The following is a 19,239-nucleotide window of genomic DNA, read 5'->3' on the forward strand; positions in this document are numbered from 1 at the left end:
ATTCACAGAAGTGTGAATCTCTTTTCATTTCTCTCTTTTACTGTCCCTTTACCTCCCTGTTTACCTGTAACACAAAGAGCCATGTGCCTACAGCTCCTCACAGCAGCCAAGAAACTGCTGTTGGGATAACACGGCTTTCAGACAAGACGCCTGCACTGGCTTGTTTGGGCTGCTTTCCTGAAACATACCGCCTGTGTACTCCTGACTCCTGTAGAAGGCAACGTGAAGACCAGCCTGGCCTCTTCTCAGGCTCCAATATTAAGAATATTAAGACTCAGGCTCCAATATTAAGAATTGAACTCGGGCCACAGCGCACTCGCAGTCCTCAGCGAGTGGGACTGGCCCCTCGGCTCTTTCGGGGGCTGCCTGTGACCCTACATTTTGCAGGAGCAAGGAGGCGACTTAGCTCCTCAGCCGTTCCCTCCCGTTGGCCGCAACCCCCGGGCCCGCCGCGGCCCGAGCGAGGCGCGGCCGTTGCACGGCGCGGGCCCGCCCGGCCCCGCCGCCGCGGGGATGCGCGCAGGGAAGGGATCCCCCGGAATCGTGGCAAGGAGCGGGCGCTTTGCACCAGCCCCCGCGGGGAGGAGCCGCGCTGGAGTAATACGGAGGAAGCGGGAAGAATGCCACGCTCCTGGGAATTGTTCATCGTAGGCGCGCGAGACGCATAGTCACGTAGAACTGGTAGTAAAAGTAGGATACATGTGTAACACAAATACTACTAAATACTTAAGAACCTAGAACGGATTGGGTTGGAAGGGACCTTAGAGATCATCTAGTCCCAACCTGATGCGGGCAGGGACATCTTCCACTAGCCCATGTTGCTGAGAGCCCCATCCAACCTGGCCTTGAACGCTTCCAGGGATGGGGCACCCACAGCTTCTCTGGGCAACCTGAGCCAGAGGTATTGGGAAACGCTACTGTGTATAAAAGGAAAGTCTAGGGAGCGTATATTAATCACTGCCCAATTTAGGCAGGATAAGAGGTACGGATTCCTTATTTTAAAGTTTTTGGGGTTTGTGGGTTTGTTTTTTTTTTTAAGCCGCTACAACTACAGACGGTGCCGCTTTTAAAAGGGATAACGCACCGACGCACCGCTCACACCCCCCCGCCCCTCAGCGGGAGCGCGCGCCCGCCGCCGCGCGCGGCCTGACGTCACCGAGGGCGGGCGGGCGTGACGCGCACCCTCCCCTGCCCTCCCCGCGCCGGCGGGAACGCGGGCGCTGATTGGCCGCCGCCTTCCCGCTTCCTCCTCGCCGCCTGAGAACCCGCCATTTTGAAAACCTTGTTGATTCCGGGAGGGAGGGAAGAGGGAGAAGGAGAGGGAAAGGGCAAGAGTGGCTGCTGGCCGTAGCGCTGCGCCGCGGTGGGGCGTGTGTGTGTCGCTGCGCCCAGACCCGCCTCGTCCAGCGGTAACTGCCGCCTTCAGCTGCTGCCGCCGCGCCTGAGGAGGGAGCCGGGACTCGTGCTGAGGTGGGTCCTGCCGCCATGGCCGTAACGGCGCCCGAGAGCGGTCCCGCCTCGCCGCGCCCGGGCCGAGCGGGGACGGACTGCGACGAGGAGAAATGAAACGCGGCCGCCGCGCCGCCGGGCTCCCGTCCCGCCCCACGGACACGCCGTGTGCGGAGCGCTTGTCACCGGGACTGCCTCCGCCCCGGCCCGGGGTGTTTGCTGGGTCCCGCCGTGTCCTGCGGCGGGAGCGGGCCGGGCGCTCCTGAGCCTGGCTGCAGCAGGGAGGCGGTGGCGCCTTGGCGGCCGGCGCCACCGGGCGCTGCGCATCGCCGTCCCGTTTGCCCCGACATCCAGCTTACAAATCGGGAAGGGGGTATAGGTGTAAAGTCCTCATGTGAAAAGCCCCAGCCGAGAGCGGGAGACCCTCTCCCGATAAAGGTGGATCCCAGAACCCTTTTTCCCTAAGCAAAACGTCGTCCCGAACCCAGGTGGTGGAAAGCTAAGAAGTCTCTTAACTTTCCCCTTTCAGTTCCCATTGAAAGGGGAAGGAAAGACAGCTTGTAGTGCTTCTCTTGCTTTTACTCATGCCTTCAAGTAAAATGAAAATGCCAGATTACTGAAGTGACAGATTATTTACTACAAATGAAATACTGGTAGTAGTACCCTGAAGGATATATTTTTCCCTGATGATTAAGCCAGGAAATTTAACTTTTCCCCTACTATGGGTAATAAATATTAACTCATGTTTTCTGTCATTTGGAACACGACTGATTTCTGGTACCTACTAATGCTGCACATAAGCAGCAGATTTAAATGTTACTTACTGCACCTAATCTCTTGCAGATAATACTGGCTCTAGTATTGCAAAAAGAAAATGGTTAATTTTGTGAAATTCTGTTCCAGATCTAAACGGTGAAAATTTTTGAAAGCTAGAATTTAAAAAAAGGAAACATATGGTTATCTTGCTCTATTGGATAGATGTTTTCTGTTAGTAGGTAACAGCCTGAAATGGTACATGTATAACGGAGATGTTTTAAAGTTTGCATATAGGCTACTTCAGGTGTTAAGAAAAGACTCTTAAATGTGTGAAGTATGAAGCATTTATTCTTTTTTGCTGTAGATCTGTAAATTAAAACCAGGAAGTATTTTTATGCCTAAAGATGCAGCAGCTGTCTGGGTTATGAAAGCAGTATTAATTCTTTCCTGAATTGCTTGCAAGTTATTTTTTTTTAATGTTTCTGTTCCCATTTCCCATCTAAATAAGTAACTTGTTTAAGTTACTAGGAAACTTGTATGCATAGTTAACCATGATCAAGAATAAGTATTAAGTTTATAGGAGGGTGCAGTAAAATGGTGATATCTTAAAAGACTGCAGTTTTTAATAGATAACAGTATCAGCTGCTTTGAGTGGGTGTTTCCGAATGCTTCACAAAAGCAGCTTGAAGACTTGTGTGTGAATAGTATTTATAACCTTTTAGAGTGTTCTTAACCAGACTAATTGCAGAATGGATGGTAACTTGTTCTGCAAAGTTGTGTGTATTGTGTGTATGCCAAACACCTTAGTGATTAGAGAATGTGAACAATCACAGTACCAGCACACTGCTTCTGCTGCACAAGGAGATCATTTTTGAAAGCAAGATTCCTGTGTTTCTTACGGATGTTGTTCGATTGATGATGGTTTCCCCTGACTCTTTCTACAGAAGCATATACCATGTCTTCTGTTGATTCATCAAAAGAAGATACAATGTCGTCAGAAAAAATAGACGAGAAACAACCTGAAACTGAAAACAAAGCCGAGGAAAGTGATGAAGATGAAGAAGAGGAAGAGGAGGAAGAAGAAGAAGAAAAGGGTACTTTTTTTCCATTTAATAAGTTGTTCTTTAATGAATGCCAAGCTATTGAATGCAGTCTCCTGCAATTCTGGCTAATTGTACTGTCATTGAGAAGATTCCATGGTGCATCTGTCTCATGTGTCATCATAGCTTCCCAGTAGTCTATAGCAGGCAGTGCTAAAAACAGTGGTGCTGATTTCTCTCAGAAAAGATTTAAGGAATTGCCAGTATCCTGGACTTCTGTACTAGGGATTTTTTGTTGATGTGTAAATTTTTCAATTTTTACAGTAGGTAGTGTCCCTTATCAGATTATTTTTTTGCCATTAACACTCTGAAGAGATCTGTGTTTGCAAAAGAGAAACTTGTAAGTGTGCAGTAGTTTTGAAAACAACACAAATGTCTTTGCTTAACTACAGTGAATTAATTTTCTGGGTATCCAAATGTAATTATATTGGGTCAGCGGAAATTCCTTTAGACTAATTTTGGTAATAAAAAATTGTGGCAATATGAAAGGTTGAGCAAGCAAGGCAAGTTTTTTGTTGTGGCATGTAATTGAAGGTAGTCAAGGAGAACAAAACAAGATGAAGGAACTACTATGCAAGAATGTTAATTTCTATTGTGAACTCTCCAGGCATCTGTTTTCAAAAGGAAAGCATTTATGGAAATAGAGCTGTAATGTGGCACAGTGAAAACCAAGTCACTGATGCTCTTGGATCCTTGAAAGAGATGCAGTTTGTCTTTAGGAAAGGTAGTAGAAAGAAAACAGGTTTGGAAAACAGCGGAGTAATTAGCATTGGATTTTCAGAAAAAAATCTTTTTGCTCTGGTTTTGATTATGTTCATACAGGTTATGAAGCTACTTTTAGATGTTAAAGCCAGGACAGCCCATCTGTTTAGCTCTAAGGATAGTGTTATTTGAGGTCAACTGTTTTAGTATGAGATGTTTAAATGTAGCTTTAGCTTTTTCTTCAGAGTGGTATTAAATGACTGATGTGATGCAGGGTGTACGTAAAACAATCCAAATGTATTCATTAGTAAGCACTACCAGAATTACTGGGAATAATACTCTTGTTGTATTTGTGACACTTGTTATTGTGCCCTGCAGAGTGCTTCCCTGTGTTCCCTGGGATGGGTAGTACAGTCCCACTGCACTTGTGCTTCTGCCTCTCCTGCTGAAATGTGTGGTTACTCCAGTCCGGTAGTGGGAAACAAATCTGTATGCAGGCATCCTTGACTCTGCTTTTGCCCATCTGGTAGTACTATTCTTCTTCAGAGTGCTTTGTGTGGAGCTGTGTGTGTACTGACTGCAGCATCCAAGGAGAATGTGTAAACAGGGTCAGTTTTGTACTTGAAAAAGGCAGTGAAAGGAGAGAAAGATGGGTTTCTGAAAACACCTAGTCCTGCAGTCTCTGTCATGCCAAAGTTACCTTTAGAAATGTCTAAAGGTAATGTAAAGTTACCTTTAGTCTTGTCTTCAAGGTTACCTTGTGGTGAAGATTGTGGTGAAGAACTAGAGAGGCTTCTAGTTATGTATGTGCAGCTCCGTAGAATCACATTGGCTTATTAGCCAAAGGTCTGAAAGTGTCATGGTACCTGCTAATATCATCATCTGGTTTTGATTTGCTATTTCAAAGAATCATTGTTGTGTTGCCTGTCACTTCAGTCAGATCTGCAATGAAGAATATTGTGTTTAAGGAAGCTTTCTTTTGCAGAGAAGAGTCTCATTGTTGAAGGAAAAAGGGAGAAGAAGAAGGTTGACCGACTGACCATGCAAGTGTCCTCACTGCAGAAGGAACCTTTTACAATTACACCGGGTAAGCTTGACTTCTCACGTACAAATTGTGAGCGTTAGCAATGATAATGAAAACTCTAAAAAGATGAAATTACTAATTTGTTGTAGGTGAGACCTAGTTTACAAGTCATGATCCTTCTTAAAACAATAAGGCTACTATATGAAAATACTCTTCTATTCTGTAGCATCAGTTTAAACTGTAAAAGTTACATGATATTTGAGCTTACTTGGAATAGGACCTTTGGTACCTCACCACTACTAACAAAGGCAAGAATAGCCAGAATATAAAGAAATGCCAAATTCTTGTACCCTGATCTAAGTAGTATCAAGTAAGGCAGGTAAAGAGCCTGTCAGGATGCTGAACTGATAGGAAAAGGCCTGCTTAATAGTTGACCTATTATAATGTCTAATGCTGGTTTTAAGTAACTTCTTTGCTAAAAAAAAAAAGTAGAAACTTTAAGTTATAAACATATAGGTAAATACGAATGTGATGAAATAGCATAAATTATTTTAATTGTTTTCAGGTAAAGGACAAAAACTCTGTGAAATTGAGAGGATACAGTTCTTTCTGAGTAAAAAGAAGACAGATGAACTTAGGAACCTGCACAAACTCCTCTACAACAGGCCAGGCACTGTAAGAATTTCAATATTGTATATCCATTAGTTCTCACGTATAGTGAAAATGTTTCTAGTGCAGTTTTTTGCACTTGCACATATTGATCTATTTCTTAAGTGTTATTTATTACAAGCTATTTAGAAAATGGGTATTTGCAGGACCAGTTAAGTAAGTCTCCTCCTTTTAACTCCTATAAAATCTCTTCCTATAAAAATCCTGTGGCAGGGTATACTAAATCAAAAGTCTCCTGAATGTAGATTTGATTTTTTTTTTAATGGGGGAATAGTGGATTACCTTACAAGGATGAGTTGGAAATAATTTATGGTTCACATGCTAAAAGCTGCTGACATGCAGATAACACTCAAAATACTCTATGTATTAATACATTGCTGCTTTTCTACTATTTTTCTCTTTGTTTGTACTAAGCAGTAGAAAGCTAAAGGTGATAAAAATCACTATTAGGATTTTATATATAACAGTTTTCCTAAGATAATTACAATATTATATTGTCCATTTTGTATTTAAGGATGACATTTAAAATATAAAGGCAAGTCTTTCTTGGAGTGGTTTATGTATCACTGATTGTGCCTATAATTTCAGAGAAATTATGACCCGTTTTCCTTGCTAATGGAGGCAAAATGTGAAATTGAGGCGGATTTACATGTACTATTTCTATATGTTTACTATAACTATTGGAACTTTTAAAAATACCTTTGTGTATTTTGGAGACTTTAACACCTAGCGCAGAAACCATAACTTGAATATTACTAGTACAGTTGGTGTGCTAGCTCTAATTCTCAGACCACTGCTTCCAATGCAATGTTTGTTTAAATGGCAAATAATGATCTGTTGCCACGAGTATTCAAAAAAAGAATATATCAGTATGGTTTCAGTCAAAACTATATTTAATCAGAGTTTTGGGGAACTCAGAATGCTGTTTAATATAGTGAAGGTCAGATCTTGTTTCATATGCACATATTTATTTGTGTGTGCTTTTAATTGTAATTAACACTTTGATTAAAATGTACTAGTATCACCTGCAAATTTTCTTAAGGTGCTGAACAAAGCTCTTTGGAAAAGGAGCTCAGCTTTGGTAAAATTATAAACTAATAGAGTAACAGCAGAAACAAAATTTTTAAAACTATTGAAAGCTAGTTGAAATTATTCTTGATAGTGTTATAAAGATCTCATAGATAGAGAGATCTGGGGTTGCTTTTTAACAACTTTGGGGTTTTTCTTGCAAAAGGAGATGAAGTGAAAACAAAACTTAAATACACTTCTGATCTTGATGGGAGCAATTTTCCCATTATAAGGGTTGTTGCAATGAAAGTTCAACCCAGATCAGACATCAGGTGTAATGGTAGAAGTTGTAGATTGGGTGGTACATAAATGCAAAAATTGGTCCTACTAATAAGAGGTTCAAAAATACAGTCATGGTCCTATGTAAGACTTCAGAATAGCTAGTAAAGTAAATCTACTTCAGCATATTGTAGAATAAAAAATAAAATTCCCTATTTTGTAACAAATTATGTGATACAAAGCATGTAACAAGCTTCATAATGTTGTAGTTTTGCAAACCTGTAAGTCATCATGCAGTACATTTTAAATGAGCTTGAAATGGCAGGTGACTTTGTCTGCTAAGTTATTAAAAGTACCACGGTCACAAGAAGTTGAACTTAATTGTTGTAGTTTGTCTGTCATGAGATGAGTAAAGGCATAATCCATGTAGGTTATAACTTAAAAGGTGTAGCTGTGTCAACAGAGAACAAAATGTTAGGACATTTCTTGTATGAGAGGTTAGCAAATGTAATTTGATGAAATCTTTTAAACTGCTTGCAATGAAAAGTAATCTGTGTGCTCTGTTCTAGGTTGCATCCCTAAAGAAGAATGTGGGTCAGTTCAGTGGGTTTCCCTTTGAAAAAGGAAGTGACCAATATAAAAAGAAGGAAGAAATGTTAAAAAAGTAATGAAAAAAAGTAACTCTTGATAGTTAACATAGCTTGACTCATGTTTTGCACTCTATTTTTTTCCTTTCTTTCTTCTACAATTTTACTTGAGATTAAAGTTGAACTATAAGCCCGGTGGCTGTTTAGTAGAGCTCTACAATTTTTTTTCTAAGTTCATTTTAATCACACAAACTGGTCTCTTAAGACAGCTTAAAATGTATTAAAAGTTATATTGTGAACATTTTATTCACAATTCCTACATTCCTAACTTTAACTATTGCATACTAATTATTAGATTCTTCTGCCAAGTGAGAGGAAGGCATTATTTCCCTGGGGCAAGCATAGTGTTGTGAACATATTGTACTTTATTCATGATGCAAACCTGCATCCTTCTCTGCCTCAAAATCTTCCTCCTTCAGAATCAAAGCCATTTCTGCTTATTATATATGAAATATACTAGAATTGCCATAGCAACTAGTCTCAGAAACTTTTTTTTTTCCTGGCTCCCTTCATAAGTTGCTTTTCCATTAACAGGAGAAGCTGCTGCAACTTAGTTTTGGCTGCCCTGAAAGGGTTTAAAATGCCCTTGCATATTTGTGTAGCTAGTTGTAACAAATGAAAGAACTAGTAACATCTACACAATATATTCTAACACTTATGAGTTTTTTTAGTGCCTGTTTTCTGATAGTGGAAAGGCTTCCAGATTTTGGAATTTTTAAATTTTTCTTCCTCAGAAATGCAGTTTTTCAGGACTATGGTTTGTCAAATATGTGGGAATCTACAAGATAGAGTTTATCTCCTGATGGGAGTTTTGACCATTTCCCAAAGGTTTAATTGGCTAATTCTCCTTATCAAAAAAAAAATGCTGCAAAATAAAGTAATTTTGCACAATTTTTTTCTTATTTTCCATATGAAACAACTGCTAGCAGCAAATATTCTGAAACCTGGTTGCTTTGGGTTGCATATGAAAGTGCAGAGTCCTGTGTGCTTGCCTACTGTGATAGCTTCTGCTGCTATTTGTAGCTGTGTAGAACACAAACTGTTGATCAGTTTCTTAATTTGTTTTGCCTCTGTGGTTGATTTCTGCCCAGTCTTTACACTTGCATGTCATATTTGAACAGCATTGAACAAGATGAACAAAAGTCAATATCTACTTTGCAGAACTTTACTATTCAGGCTATAGATCATAAAGAATGTAATACTTTTTTACTGTGATTCCTTAATTTCTTTAAATATCCTGTTATACAAACATAAAGATTTGGGAATTCTGTTTTATTTTGCTTTATGTAATATAGTGGTGATTCTTTGCTTGACCATAGATAAGACTGGAAGTGTAGTTGACTGTGTATATATATTGTCAGGTGGCCAACACAAACCAGACAGCAGCTTCTAGCAGTCAGATGTTGATTGTTTAGTATGTGATACTGAATCTTTTTTTTTTTTTTTCCTACAGATTTAGAAATGCAATGTTGAAAAGTATCTGTGAAGTTCTTGACTTGGAAAGATCAGGAGTCAATAGTGAGCTCGTAACCAGAATATTAAACTTCCTTATGCATCCAAAATCTTCGGGCAAGGTGAGATAGAGGTTGTTATGCTTGCTTTTATAGCTCTGTTCTGATAGAAAATGTATCTGTTCTCTATTGCTCATTGTTTGCTTGTTTCTAGTGATAATACAATTTCTGTTCTAACTTACTGAAGGAGGAATGACTTGTTGAAAGAGAGTAGTTCTACTACTGCAAGCATCCATAATGGGCTGAGGGCTTAAATAGGAATTCCGTTTACATATGGGTGTACCCATTACACACTGATAATGCACAGAGTGTGAGTTCAACACTGCAAGCATCCATAATGGGGTGAGGGCTTAAATAGGAATTCTGTTTACATATGGGTGTACCCATTACACACTGATAATGCACAGAGTGTGAGTTCAACACATGGAGCTAATTAGGATATCCATTCCCAAATACCAATTAGCCTCTGCTTTGTGGGTGGAGGAGAATAGATACATGAAAGGACAGGAAAATGAAGCTTCAGATGTTACCTGTGTTTGCTGTATTTAGCAAATGTATGTTATCACATTTGGACATCACCAAATGGAATTTGTTGCAGGGTACAAAACCAGTGCACTAGACTCAGAGTGTCACTGCCAAGACTGCTAAACTCTGTTGTTAATCTTCTTGGACTTTCAGTTTTTAAACTAAAAGTAATACTAAAATAGTTGCGCTGTTGCTCAGGAAACTAAATCTATTCCCAGCAAACACTGGGAGGTGATGTGAATAAGGGCTCAGCAAGCTGCTTTAGAGTCACAGAGTTGCAGCAAAATGCAGGTTTGCATTAGATGTGACAAAATTCTTGCCTTTAAGTCTTCTGAGTTGTCAGCTGACTTGTTACCAAAAGAAAAGGCTTGTTTTATGGATTGGTAGGTAAAAGAACAATCTAGAAGTAACTTTTCTTGCTTCCCTCTCTAACGCCCAGTCATTGAAGATTTGTTTGCTTAGGGAAGGGGTGCACTTAGCTTAGAACTGAAATTTCATTTTGCTCAAGTCTGTCTCAATAGTGAATATTTGCTTGCTGCAAAATATTATGACTTAACACAACCCAGGACTATTTTATGTACATTTAAGACATCTCCATATTTGTTTACTATTCTTTGATGTGATTGGAAAGTATTTATCTTTTTAAAATTCACTTTTGTATTCTTACTTGGATTACACACATCTGTTGTCTCTCAGCCATTGCCAAAGTCCAAAAAACCACAAAGCAAAGGTGGCAAAAAAGAGCGCACTAGCTCTGGAACAACAAGAAAAGCGAAACGTACCAAGTACCCAGAGATCTTGTCAGATGAATCCAGTAGTGAAGAAGATGAAAAAAAGGAAAAGGATGAGTCTTCAGAAGAAAAAGAAAGTGAAGATGAGGTAATGAGTTGTTTTGTTTGTTTTTCAACATTATGTCATTGCTATGAATTGGTAACTCTTGGAACACAGAGTTGGGGAGCAAGTGATATTTAACTGAAAGTAAAGGGAACACATCTGCAATTTAGAAGAGGTTTTCTTAAATTCTGAGTGTGTTGAATTTAGAGAATCATTTAGATAAAAGGCAAAAGTTCTGGTTCTTGTGTGTATGTATGCACCTTATAAAACCATTTCCTATGTGTCATTTTGGGGCAGCCAGGATTGCTAATTAATTGATTGCATTTCTTATATCATCTTGTGATGATTTTATTATAATTTCATAATGCAGTGTTTGATTTGATACCTAGGAATTAACTTTGAGTTCAGTAGGAGTCACTGACCTACCTGACTACATTGGTTTGGGATCTTGTTTCCATATTCCTCCTGGATTTTGTATCTTAAACTCTCTCTTCAGGTTTTGTGTCTTAAAGTAGACAACATAGTAGGCAGCCTTAGAAAGATCCCTGCAATCTCTGAAGTGTCTTAATCTCATTGTATTTTGTGGGGTTTTTTTAACTTTCTGCATACTAGATGAGAAGCTTCAAATCATGGAATAGTTTGGGTTGGAAGAAACCTTTTAAAGGTCATCTAGTCCTGCATTGAGCAGAGACACCAGCTGGATCAGGTTGCCTCATTCAACCTGGCCTGGGATGTTTCCAAGGATGGGCATTCACAGCCTCTCTGGGCAACCAGTTTAAGTGTTTCACCACCTCATTGCAAAAGGAATTCTTCCTTATTTCTCCTCTAAATCAACACTCCTTCAGTTTAAAACCATTATGCCTTATCAGACCCCTGCAACAAAGTGCAATTGGTCAAACTGCTGGTGTCCAAGAAAGTTCTTTATGGAAGCTATGGAACCCTTGGCTGTCATATATGGCCACTGTTCACTTGGGTTACATTCTCTGTTGAAATGGAAGTGTGACAGGCTGTTAGGTTAATAGCCTGAGCTATTGGAAATAGTAGCAATCTTTTGTTGAGAGGCAGTTAATGTAACTTAACAGTTTGTTTTGTTGGGGTCATTTTGATAGGTGTTGGGTTTAATGTTAAAAGGAAATGTTCAAAGAATTTCCTGTGCCTCCATGGAGCAACCTTAATTCTTACTGTACTTTTTTCTTTACTTATAAACAGCAGAATTGAAAGAGGGCTGAAATATTAAAAGTTGACATATGTTTTAATTTCTTCAGGAAAACAGGGTTTCTACTGTGAGGAGAGGAATATCTTTTTCAGAGGCAGTTGTGGTCATATTTCCAAGAACTCAGTTATTTTTTAAAAAACCCCAAAAATCTAAAACCCTCCAAACAAACAAAATTCTAACTAACAAAAAGGCCTAACAGTGAACTCCATTGATCTAACTGGGTCATCTTTGCCTTCTTTCAAAAGGTGGGAGTTAGGCATGTCTGCAATGGCTGAGTGGACTGAAGTCTTCAGAAAGTGAAGTTTAGGTGTATGGAATAAAAACATAATTATTTCAAAAGCACTGCTTTGTCAAATTAGTTTGAAAATAGGACTTGATGAAATGGAAGATACCTATTTGTACAGCTTTAAGATAGCAGAATTTTAAAAAGAGTTAGGTTTATGACAGCTTTTGATATACTAGAGTTAGAAGGATGTAGGCAGTGTTTTGCTGCACCAGCTCTGTTGGAAACTTCGGCATGGAGTGGCTGGAGTTAATTGTCCTTGGAGTGGAAAATTTTCCTTTCTGGAAAAGAGATATGAATTGTTGAAGTAATACACATTACTTTAATTTTCTGATTTTTTTTTTTGTAGCCCCCAAGAAAAGCATCTAAAAGAGAAAAATCTAAAAAGACGACTTCTAAAACCAAGAAAGCTGTGAAGGGTGCAAATGTCAAGAAGGCAGACAGCAGCACTACTAAGAAAAACCAGAACAGTTCTAGAAAAGGTAAATGCTTTAAATCTTTCATCATACATTGCTCTGTAGCTTAACTGGCATGCTTATTAGAAAGCAAGCTTTTGCACCTTAGTGTGAAAGAAAATGGAATTTGGTATATTGTTGGTTTTCTACTTGATGTTTCTTTCCTTGAAACAATAATTTAAAAAGCTGTTGGTTTGGATGTATTTCATGCATTTCCTGCTGTCATGCTGCTGAGCATGTGTATGGTTTTTATTTGCATACAAACTGAAAGTATCAGCCAAGTTCTCTATTTTGTTGGAAGAATCATTGGTAAAGTTCTGTTTGGGCCTCTGTATTGTCTTTATGCGAGTCTTGTAATTGATCCAGTGGTGTGTATCCCATGTGTGTATCTTTGGTTCAGCAGCTTGATACAAGTTTTTTGTTAACATAGAAATTGTTTTCTCCACGCATCCTGTGGCATTTGATTTTCTCATATCTCAGGATGTGCATAAAGGGTATACAGACACTGAGTTTCTAGTAAAGATTGCAGTAGTGAGGGTAGGGACAGGGTTGTCTTGCCAAGCAGATTTGCTGAAAAGGGCCTGGCCAGGGGCAGATGGTTCTTGCAGACAGCTCATGGAGGCCATTCAGCAATGGGCACGCCTGATAAGGAGCACTGACAGCACTCAGGGCTCTTGCAGCAAGCATGGGGCTGGTGGCTCAGGGAAGGGACTGGCACCCTGTTCTGCACTTGCGAGCTGGCATTGGCAGCAGTGTCCAGCTGTGGGCTCCCTGGAGCAAGGCAAGCATGGACATCATGGAGCGAGTCCAGTGGAGGGGCACCAAGATGGTGAGGGGGCTGGAGCACAGGGTGGAGGAGGGAAGGCACAGAGAGCTGGGCCCATTCAGCCTGCAGAAGAGATGGATGAAGGGAGAGCAGCCTGCACCTGCCAAATGGGAGAGTATGGGGAAGGCAGGGCCAGGCTCTGCTTGGAGGTGCACAGGGAGAGGATGGGAGGCAACAGGCCCAAGTTGCCATCAGAGACCCTGTAGTTATTTGTTAGGGGAGAAACTTCACCATGTGGTTGGTCACAGAAATGGGGCCTGGAGGAGCAGTGGACTCCTCATTGGTGGAGATGTTTGGACATCAGCCTGACAGGTGCCCAAGTAACCAGCTCCATGCTGGTCCTGTTCCAAGTAGTAGCTTTGGTACCAGAGGATCTCCTGAGGTCCTTTTCTACCCTAAATTCTCTGACACTCTGCGATAGCAGCCAGGTCCATCGCAGTTGTAGTCTGAGTTACTGATGCAGTTTATATCCATACTGCAAAGGTACTTCCTTTAATGCTGCCGTTGGCATATACATGCTACAGCACAAGCATCAGGTCATATTAATTACCCTTCTTGTCAGTGCTTTGCTGAAAGGTGCAGGTGAGCTCTTGGACACAGAAGGGTGCTCAATTTCTTTCATTGCCTTATTTCTCAGCAGAGTAACTGGCCTGTGCTGAACTCAGTGTATTTTCAGTTTGACTTCTAAATGTGGCTGTGTTGTGTGTACCTCTTATTTTGTCATCAGCATATATATTTACACACAAATGTTATATATGTGTTTATCCTGTAAGTTATGTAATATATTTGTAATTTCTTATTTACTCCTCCTGCATTTCTGTTTCCAGTTTAAGTAGGTCATTCTGTAAGGTCATTATCTAGTTTGTTTGGCAGCTGCTCTGAATTTTGTCTTGTTGGCAGTAGAGGAACTGAGTGGATGTTGGAATCATTCAGTCTAATTCATTTTCTGCTGGAAAAGATTGTATTAGTGTCCTGTGCCCCTTCCCTTAATTTCATTTACGAAGTTCTCCCTATTTGTTCTCTTCTCATGGTGCTTTCTGATACTAAGTTGGCAGAATTACATTGCAAAATTACAAGAGCCTAGTGTGCAACACTGCTAGGGGAAAAGAAGAAATATAAACTCCTTTTTAAAGGAAATAATTACTTTTTATTTTCTTAGGGCCATAATGCCTGAAATAGAATTGTCGTAATAAGTCTTTTTCATTAGTTTGATACATGAAATTAGTCCCATACCTTTTAGAATTCTTGTTGATTTGTAAACTGATGGTTCATCAGTAATTACACAGATTCATAAATAAATGTAGTACTGATGGCATTAGCTTTGTTTTTAAATGGATAGTCTAGCAAGATGTCTATTTTAAAGGAAAACATCTGGATTGGATGTTTGTTGAAAGTTCTGATGGCTTCTATTTTTAAGGAAGAAAACAGACAAACTGAAAACCTATTACAATGCAATTTGTTCTTCTTATTTAGAAAGCGAGTCTGAGGATAGTTCAGATGATGAACCTTTGATTAAAAAACTGAAGAAGCCACCCACAGATGAAGAACTGAAGGAAACTGTCAAGAATTTGTTGGCCAATGCAAATTTGGAGGAGGTTACAATGAAACAAATCTGCAAGGAAGTAAGTACAATTTTGTAGTCTCTTTATAGGTAGCGCATTGTTTGTGAACTGACTTTGATCATCATTTCAGAAATGAAGGCTTCTACACTGTTGTTGCAAAACTAAATAGTTTTGCGTTGGTTTATTTACTTGCTGATAGCTATAACAATGAGATCTTTTTTTTTTAGATATGCAACACTGATATCAGCATTAAAAGGGAAATATTAAATTTAGCTACCTGGGATGTAGCAGTATTAGCTCCAAAGCAAGTGCCATGTGTGACAGTGCAAATATCCGACATGTTTAGACAGTGCAGCAGTTTTGCTGCTGTCCATAGGGGAGGGCTGTCCCCTGTGCTCTGTACATTTCTGCTGCTCACCTTGCACACTCCTTCTTCACAGTTCTCTTTATAAGTCCATTCAACTGTCTCTTATCAGCATCTATCAGAATAGTTCTCAGCTGAGTTAGTGAGTTGAATCAATTCAGCAAGAAATCCATTAGTTGTCAGAACAGGTGGGAACCATATGGCCAGAAAAGGGAAGGGTGGGGAGAAGTGACCAAAACACAAACAGTTACCTTTATATTTTCTGGTCAGCTCACATATTTGGTTTTCCTGGGAATTTCAAGATGTTGTCTTGAGAAAACTAAACCCGAAGTTATGAGAAAACTGTAGGTAACTTTTTTTCATATGTATAGTCGTTCTTGAAGTCTGAAGTTTGGCATGCTGAAATAAAATACTCTGAATTGCTTGTCAGTGTTGGCATCTGGTTTTTGTTTGTTTGGTCCTCTCCCACTCTGTTAACCAAAGAGTAATTGTACAATAGCACTCAAATATTTTAACTCTTCTCGTAGTCTCTTGAAAAGATCACAGTTTTACTTATTATCAAATACCAAGGCTTATTTATTTTTCATTAATTGTTTGGCTTCCTACACTAATGCAGGGCTATCTGACTACTTAAGAGAGCATTTAAAACAAAAAATGGAGAATTCTTACTTGGGTGACATGGCAAGCTAGGCATTTCAATTTGATGTGAAACATTACAGTACCAGTTCAGTCAGTGACCAAACATAAAAGAATACATGCATTTAAATATTTATGTGGTCAAAATAAAGAAGGAAAATAAGCTTGTGTCTTCCCCTAATTAACAGAGGGCGTTTTGGCAGTTGTGGTACTAGATGTACCAACATAGGTTTTTGCCCTAATTTCAATTAAGCCTCTTCTACTCATACCATCTATTGAATGAAAGTAATTTGAGGTTTATGTTTTTGTTTTTACTTTTCTTTAGGTGTATGAAAAATATCCTAGTTATGATTTATCTGACAGAAAAGACTTCATTAAAAAAACAGTCAAAGAGGTAAAGACTTTATCATTTAGAAAATACTCTGGGTTGGGGTGGGGTTTTTTTCCTTCAGCTTGGTATGGCATCCTCTTACACCAGTTTTAATAGCTTTTTGTATAATATTGAAAGTTCAGTGCTCACCTAAACCTTTGATGTTTTGGTTCAGCCTGTAGAAGAGATGGATGAAGGGGGATCGTCCTTGTGTTTCCCTCTTTAAAAAAATAATTGCTTCAGATTTTCTTAGCATGCCACTACTACTCTTATGTATTTCTTTGGTAAGCATAACTAGAATTAAGGTTATCAGAGTTTTTAATGACTTGTACTCCAAAAGCTCTGAATTTGCTTTAAATTACAACCTTGGCTACAAGATGCACTCTGATTCAGGCTCTGGCCACGTATTCGTAGATAACACATAAGGTTGTACAAGCTCAGCAGACCTGTCAGATAAGGCAAAAGAGAATAAGGACAGATAGCTTTTCTCTATCCTGGTGGTACAGTTATGATGATGTTGCCTTTGAGTTTGCTGTGCTGAAGATCAGGCCTTATCTACTGTACTTATGATAGAGGGTTTATTGTCCAATCTGAGCTTTGTAATTTGTAAAGAAAAATTGTATTTCCTTACTTTTGCTTGCCCTGAAACTAAAAATGGAACCATAGAAGTGAGGTTCACTTAGTGTAGTTAATAAAGTAACTTCATTTTCTTGTGTCTTCACTCAGAGATGTTGATACATAACTATCTAGAATTGCTGTGTCTATGTCTTGTGCATAGACAAGCATGATAGTGTCCTGTGTCACTATCAGCAAAGGCATGAGAGGGCAATTTGTCTGCTCTAGGGATGGTTTTGGGTTTTTTGCGATAGCAAGAGGAGAGTGTATTTTCATGATAATTTGATACAAAAGGAGACGTTATATGTGATTGCATTGAAAAAAGGAAGACAACTAATGCATTTCTCTTTTCAGTTGATTTCATGATCTGATTTGACTGTGGGAAATGAAGATTCCTGGGTTTTTGTTTCCATGGATTTGAAGATCTGATAGGCACCAGCAAAAGGAATGTGTCTTACCCTTGTATTTTTAGTCAGATCTAATTCTGCTGATCTAATGTTAAGAGTGTTAATGTAAATTGCTTTGTGTGGTTTTTTTTTTGTTGTTAAACAGAACTGCATTTGATGCAATTTTTAGTTGAACATACTTAAAGTTTCATGCATGGCAATAAATGTTCCCTTTTTATAGTTTTGTACATTTTGAATTGCATTGTATAACTAGATTCATTAGAGCCATCATAGCTTTTTAGCGTGGATTACCAGCGTACAGGAGATTTTAAAATTGACTAAGATGAAAGCTGCTTATCTACACATATACATGCAGAGACTGGAATATTGCAGTATTGGTTACAAAGATATTTTGAATACATATTAATTCTGAAAATAAGAAGAGTTAGTCACATATAAATCTCTTTTATATTCTGATACATTCTACAGATACAGAATTATTCTGAACCTGGATTACAGTCTTGCATGTGTAGGCACTGAAAGAACTCTCACAGCATGGTAACTAATTGGCAGATAGATGTTATTTTTGTACTTTCAAAAGGCTTTTTGTTGTGTATATAAAGTTATTTCAAATTTCTTTTGTGCAAATCAGTTTTTTAATCTTGATATCTTTGAATTTATGACATGAAATGTCAGTGTTCAGCAGTGAGGCAGTGATAACAAGTGGTGTGCAGAAGTTTCATGAAAATGAGCTGAGGTTTCATGATGTTTGTCTCATTTTACCTTGTACAAAAACTAAACTGTAGGTTTATACCTGTAGTTTAACTTTATACAGAGACTACAGACATTGTTTCAATGTCTTGGATGTAGTAAATAAAATCCTTCCAAAGGCAATAGGAAAATTTCTAGCATCTAACAAGTGGGTATCCAAGATATACAGCTGGAGGCTTGATAGCTTTGGAAATCCACAGTAGGGCTTCCAAATCGGACAGCACTGATGTGAACATGTGTTTAACCTCTCTTCTGTATGGGAAAGCTTTTCTGAACCTGACCTTCATTGCCCCAGCATGAACAATGGTACTTGTAAGCCTGCAGTCTTTAACTGTGGCTGGCAGCTTTTAGGATCAAAGCAAGCTCTGTCCATAAGTTTTTGTTTAGGCTTTCTCCATACACCTTGTTTCTAATATGGGAAGTCCTACACTTAAAAACATGAAACTAAGAGCTGCCAGAGTGTGGGCTGCCATTCACACCGTGAGCACGGAATCCCTCTGACTAGTATTCCTGGAAAGACAAAGTGTATTTTTTTGAATTTTATTATTGTACAGTTGAGAAATAAGGGTTCATAAATTATCTAAATTCCAAAAATGTTCAGCCAGTTAGACTGTTGATCTTACACAGACTTTTGAATTTCTTTGCGTGTAATCATTTATAATAAGGCTGAATGTAATGGGGATTTTTTGTATTCAATAAATGTCTTTCACAAAAATATAAATCAGTTTTAATCTAACATTTGCTTACATGTATAGTAAAAAAAAAACCTATACAGGAACATGGTTGGTTCTCTTTATCTCATATTCTCTTATCTCACTTTTCTACTTGAGAAGACACTATTGCTGAAATGTATGTCCTTGCACCAGAATTTTATATCTTCTGTGAGGTTGGTTTGTGTTTTGTTTTGATTTTTTTTGTGGGTTTTTGTCTCTAACTGTCTCAGCAAAAAGAACACTTTTTAATTTGCAATTTAAAACATCAAAAATTTCCAAGTCAGTCTTAAAAGCAGAAATTTACTTGTATTAAGTGTTGGTGTTATACAAATACTTGAACTGCCTTTTGATTTTTATGTAAATGTACTAGCCGGTTTTAATTATATGGGTCAGGAAGTGTTTTTACAATTCACAACTCCAAAGTATAAATATTTTTTTAATAATTTAAATTCTAATGAAAACTTAGAAAAGGATAGCATACTTCTATTTATTGTATATATGCAATAGTTGCCACTTTGGAATTGCAAAGACGGAATGG

At 38.8% G+C, this 19,239-nt stretch overlaps 1 protein-coding gene across 1 annotated transcript; it reads left to right on the top strand.

Moving 5' to 3' along the window:
• The first annotated feature begins 1,258 nt into the window (after window positions 1-1,258).
• On the top strand, window positions 1,259-18,724 carry DEK (DEK proto-oncogene). The gene is made up of 11 exons (XM_054633828.2): window positions 1,259-1,470; window positions 3,150-3,299; window positions 4,993-5,094; window positions 5,597-5,706; window positions 7,557-7,651; window positions 9,088-9,208; window positions 10,367-10,549; window positions 12,353-12,485; window positions 14,758-14,906; window positions 16,172-16,240; window positions 17,186-18,724. The coding sequence occupies exons 2-11, from the start codon at window positions 3,161-3,163 to the stop codon at window positions 17,195-17,197; spliced, it is 1,113 nt and encodes a 370-aa protein (XP_054489803.1). The 5' UTR covers window positions 1,259-1,470; window positions 3,150-3,160; the 3' UTR covers window positions 17,198-18,724.
• Window positions 18,725-19,239: the final 515 nt, after the last annotated feature.

The sequence above is a fragment of the Agelaius phoeniceus genome, chromosome 1 (assembly GCF_051311805.1).
Source record: "Agelaius phoeniceus isolate bAgePho1 chromosome 1, bAgePho1.hap1, whole genome shotgun sequence".
In the NCBI taxonomy this organism is placed as follows: Eukaryota; Metazoa; Chordata; class Aves; order Passeriformes; family Icteridae; genus Agelaius; species Agelaius phoeniceus.

Excerpts from the sequence above, each read along its gene's own strand:
- DEK (XM_054633828.2), top strand. The coding sequence starts at position 3,161 with ATGTCTTCTGTTGATTCATCAAAAGAAGATACAATGTCGTCAGAAAAA. Across the intron at positions 9,209-10,366 it reads ATCCAAAATCTTCGGGCAAG|CCATTGCCAAAGTCCAAAAA; the intron begins GTGAGATAGAGG and ends GTTGTCTCTCAG. Across the intron at positions 12,486-14,757 it reads CCAGAACAGTTCTAGAAAAG|AAAGCGAGTCTGAGGATAGT; the intron begins GTAAATGCTTTA and ends CTTCTTATTTAG.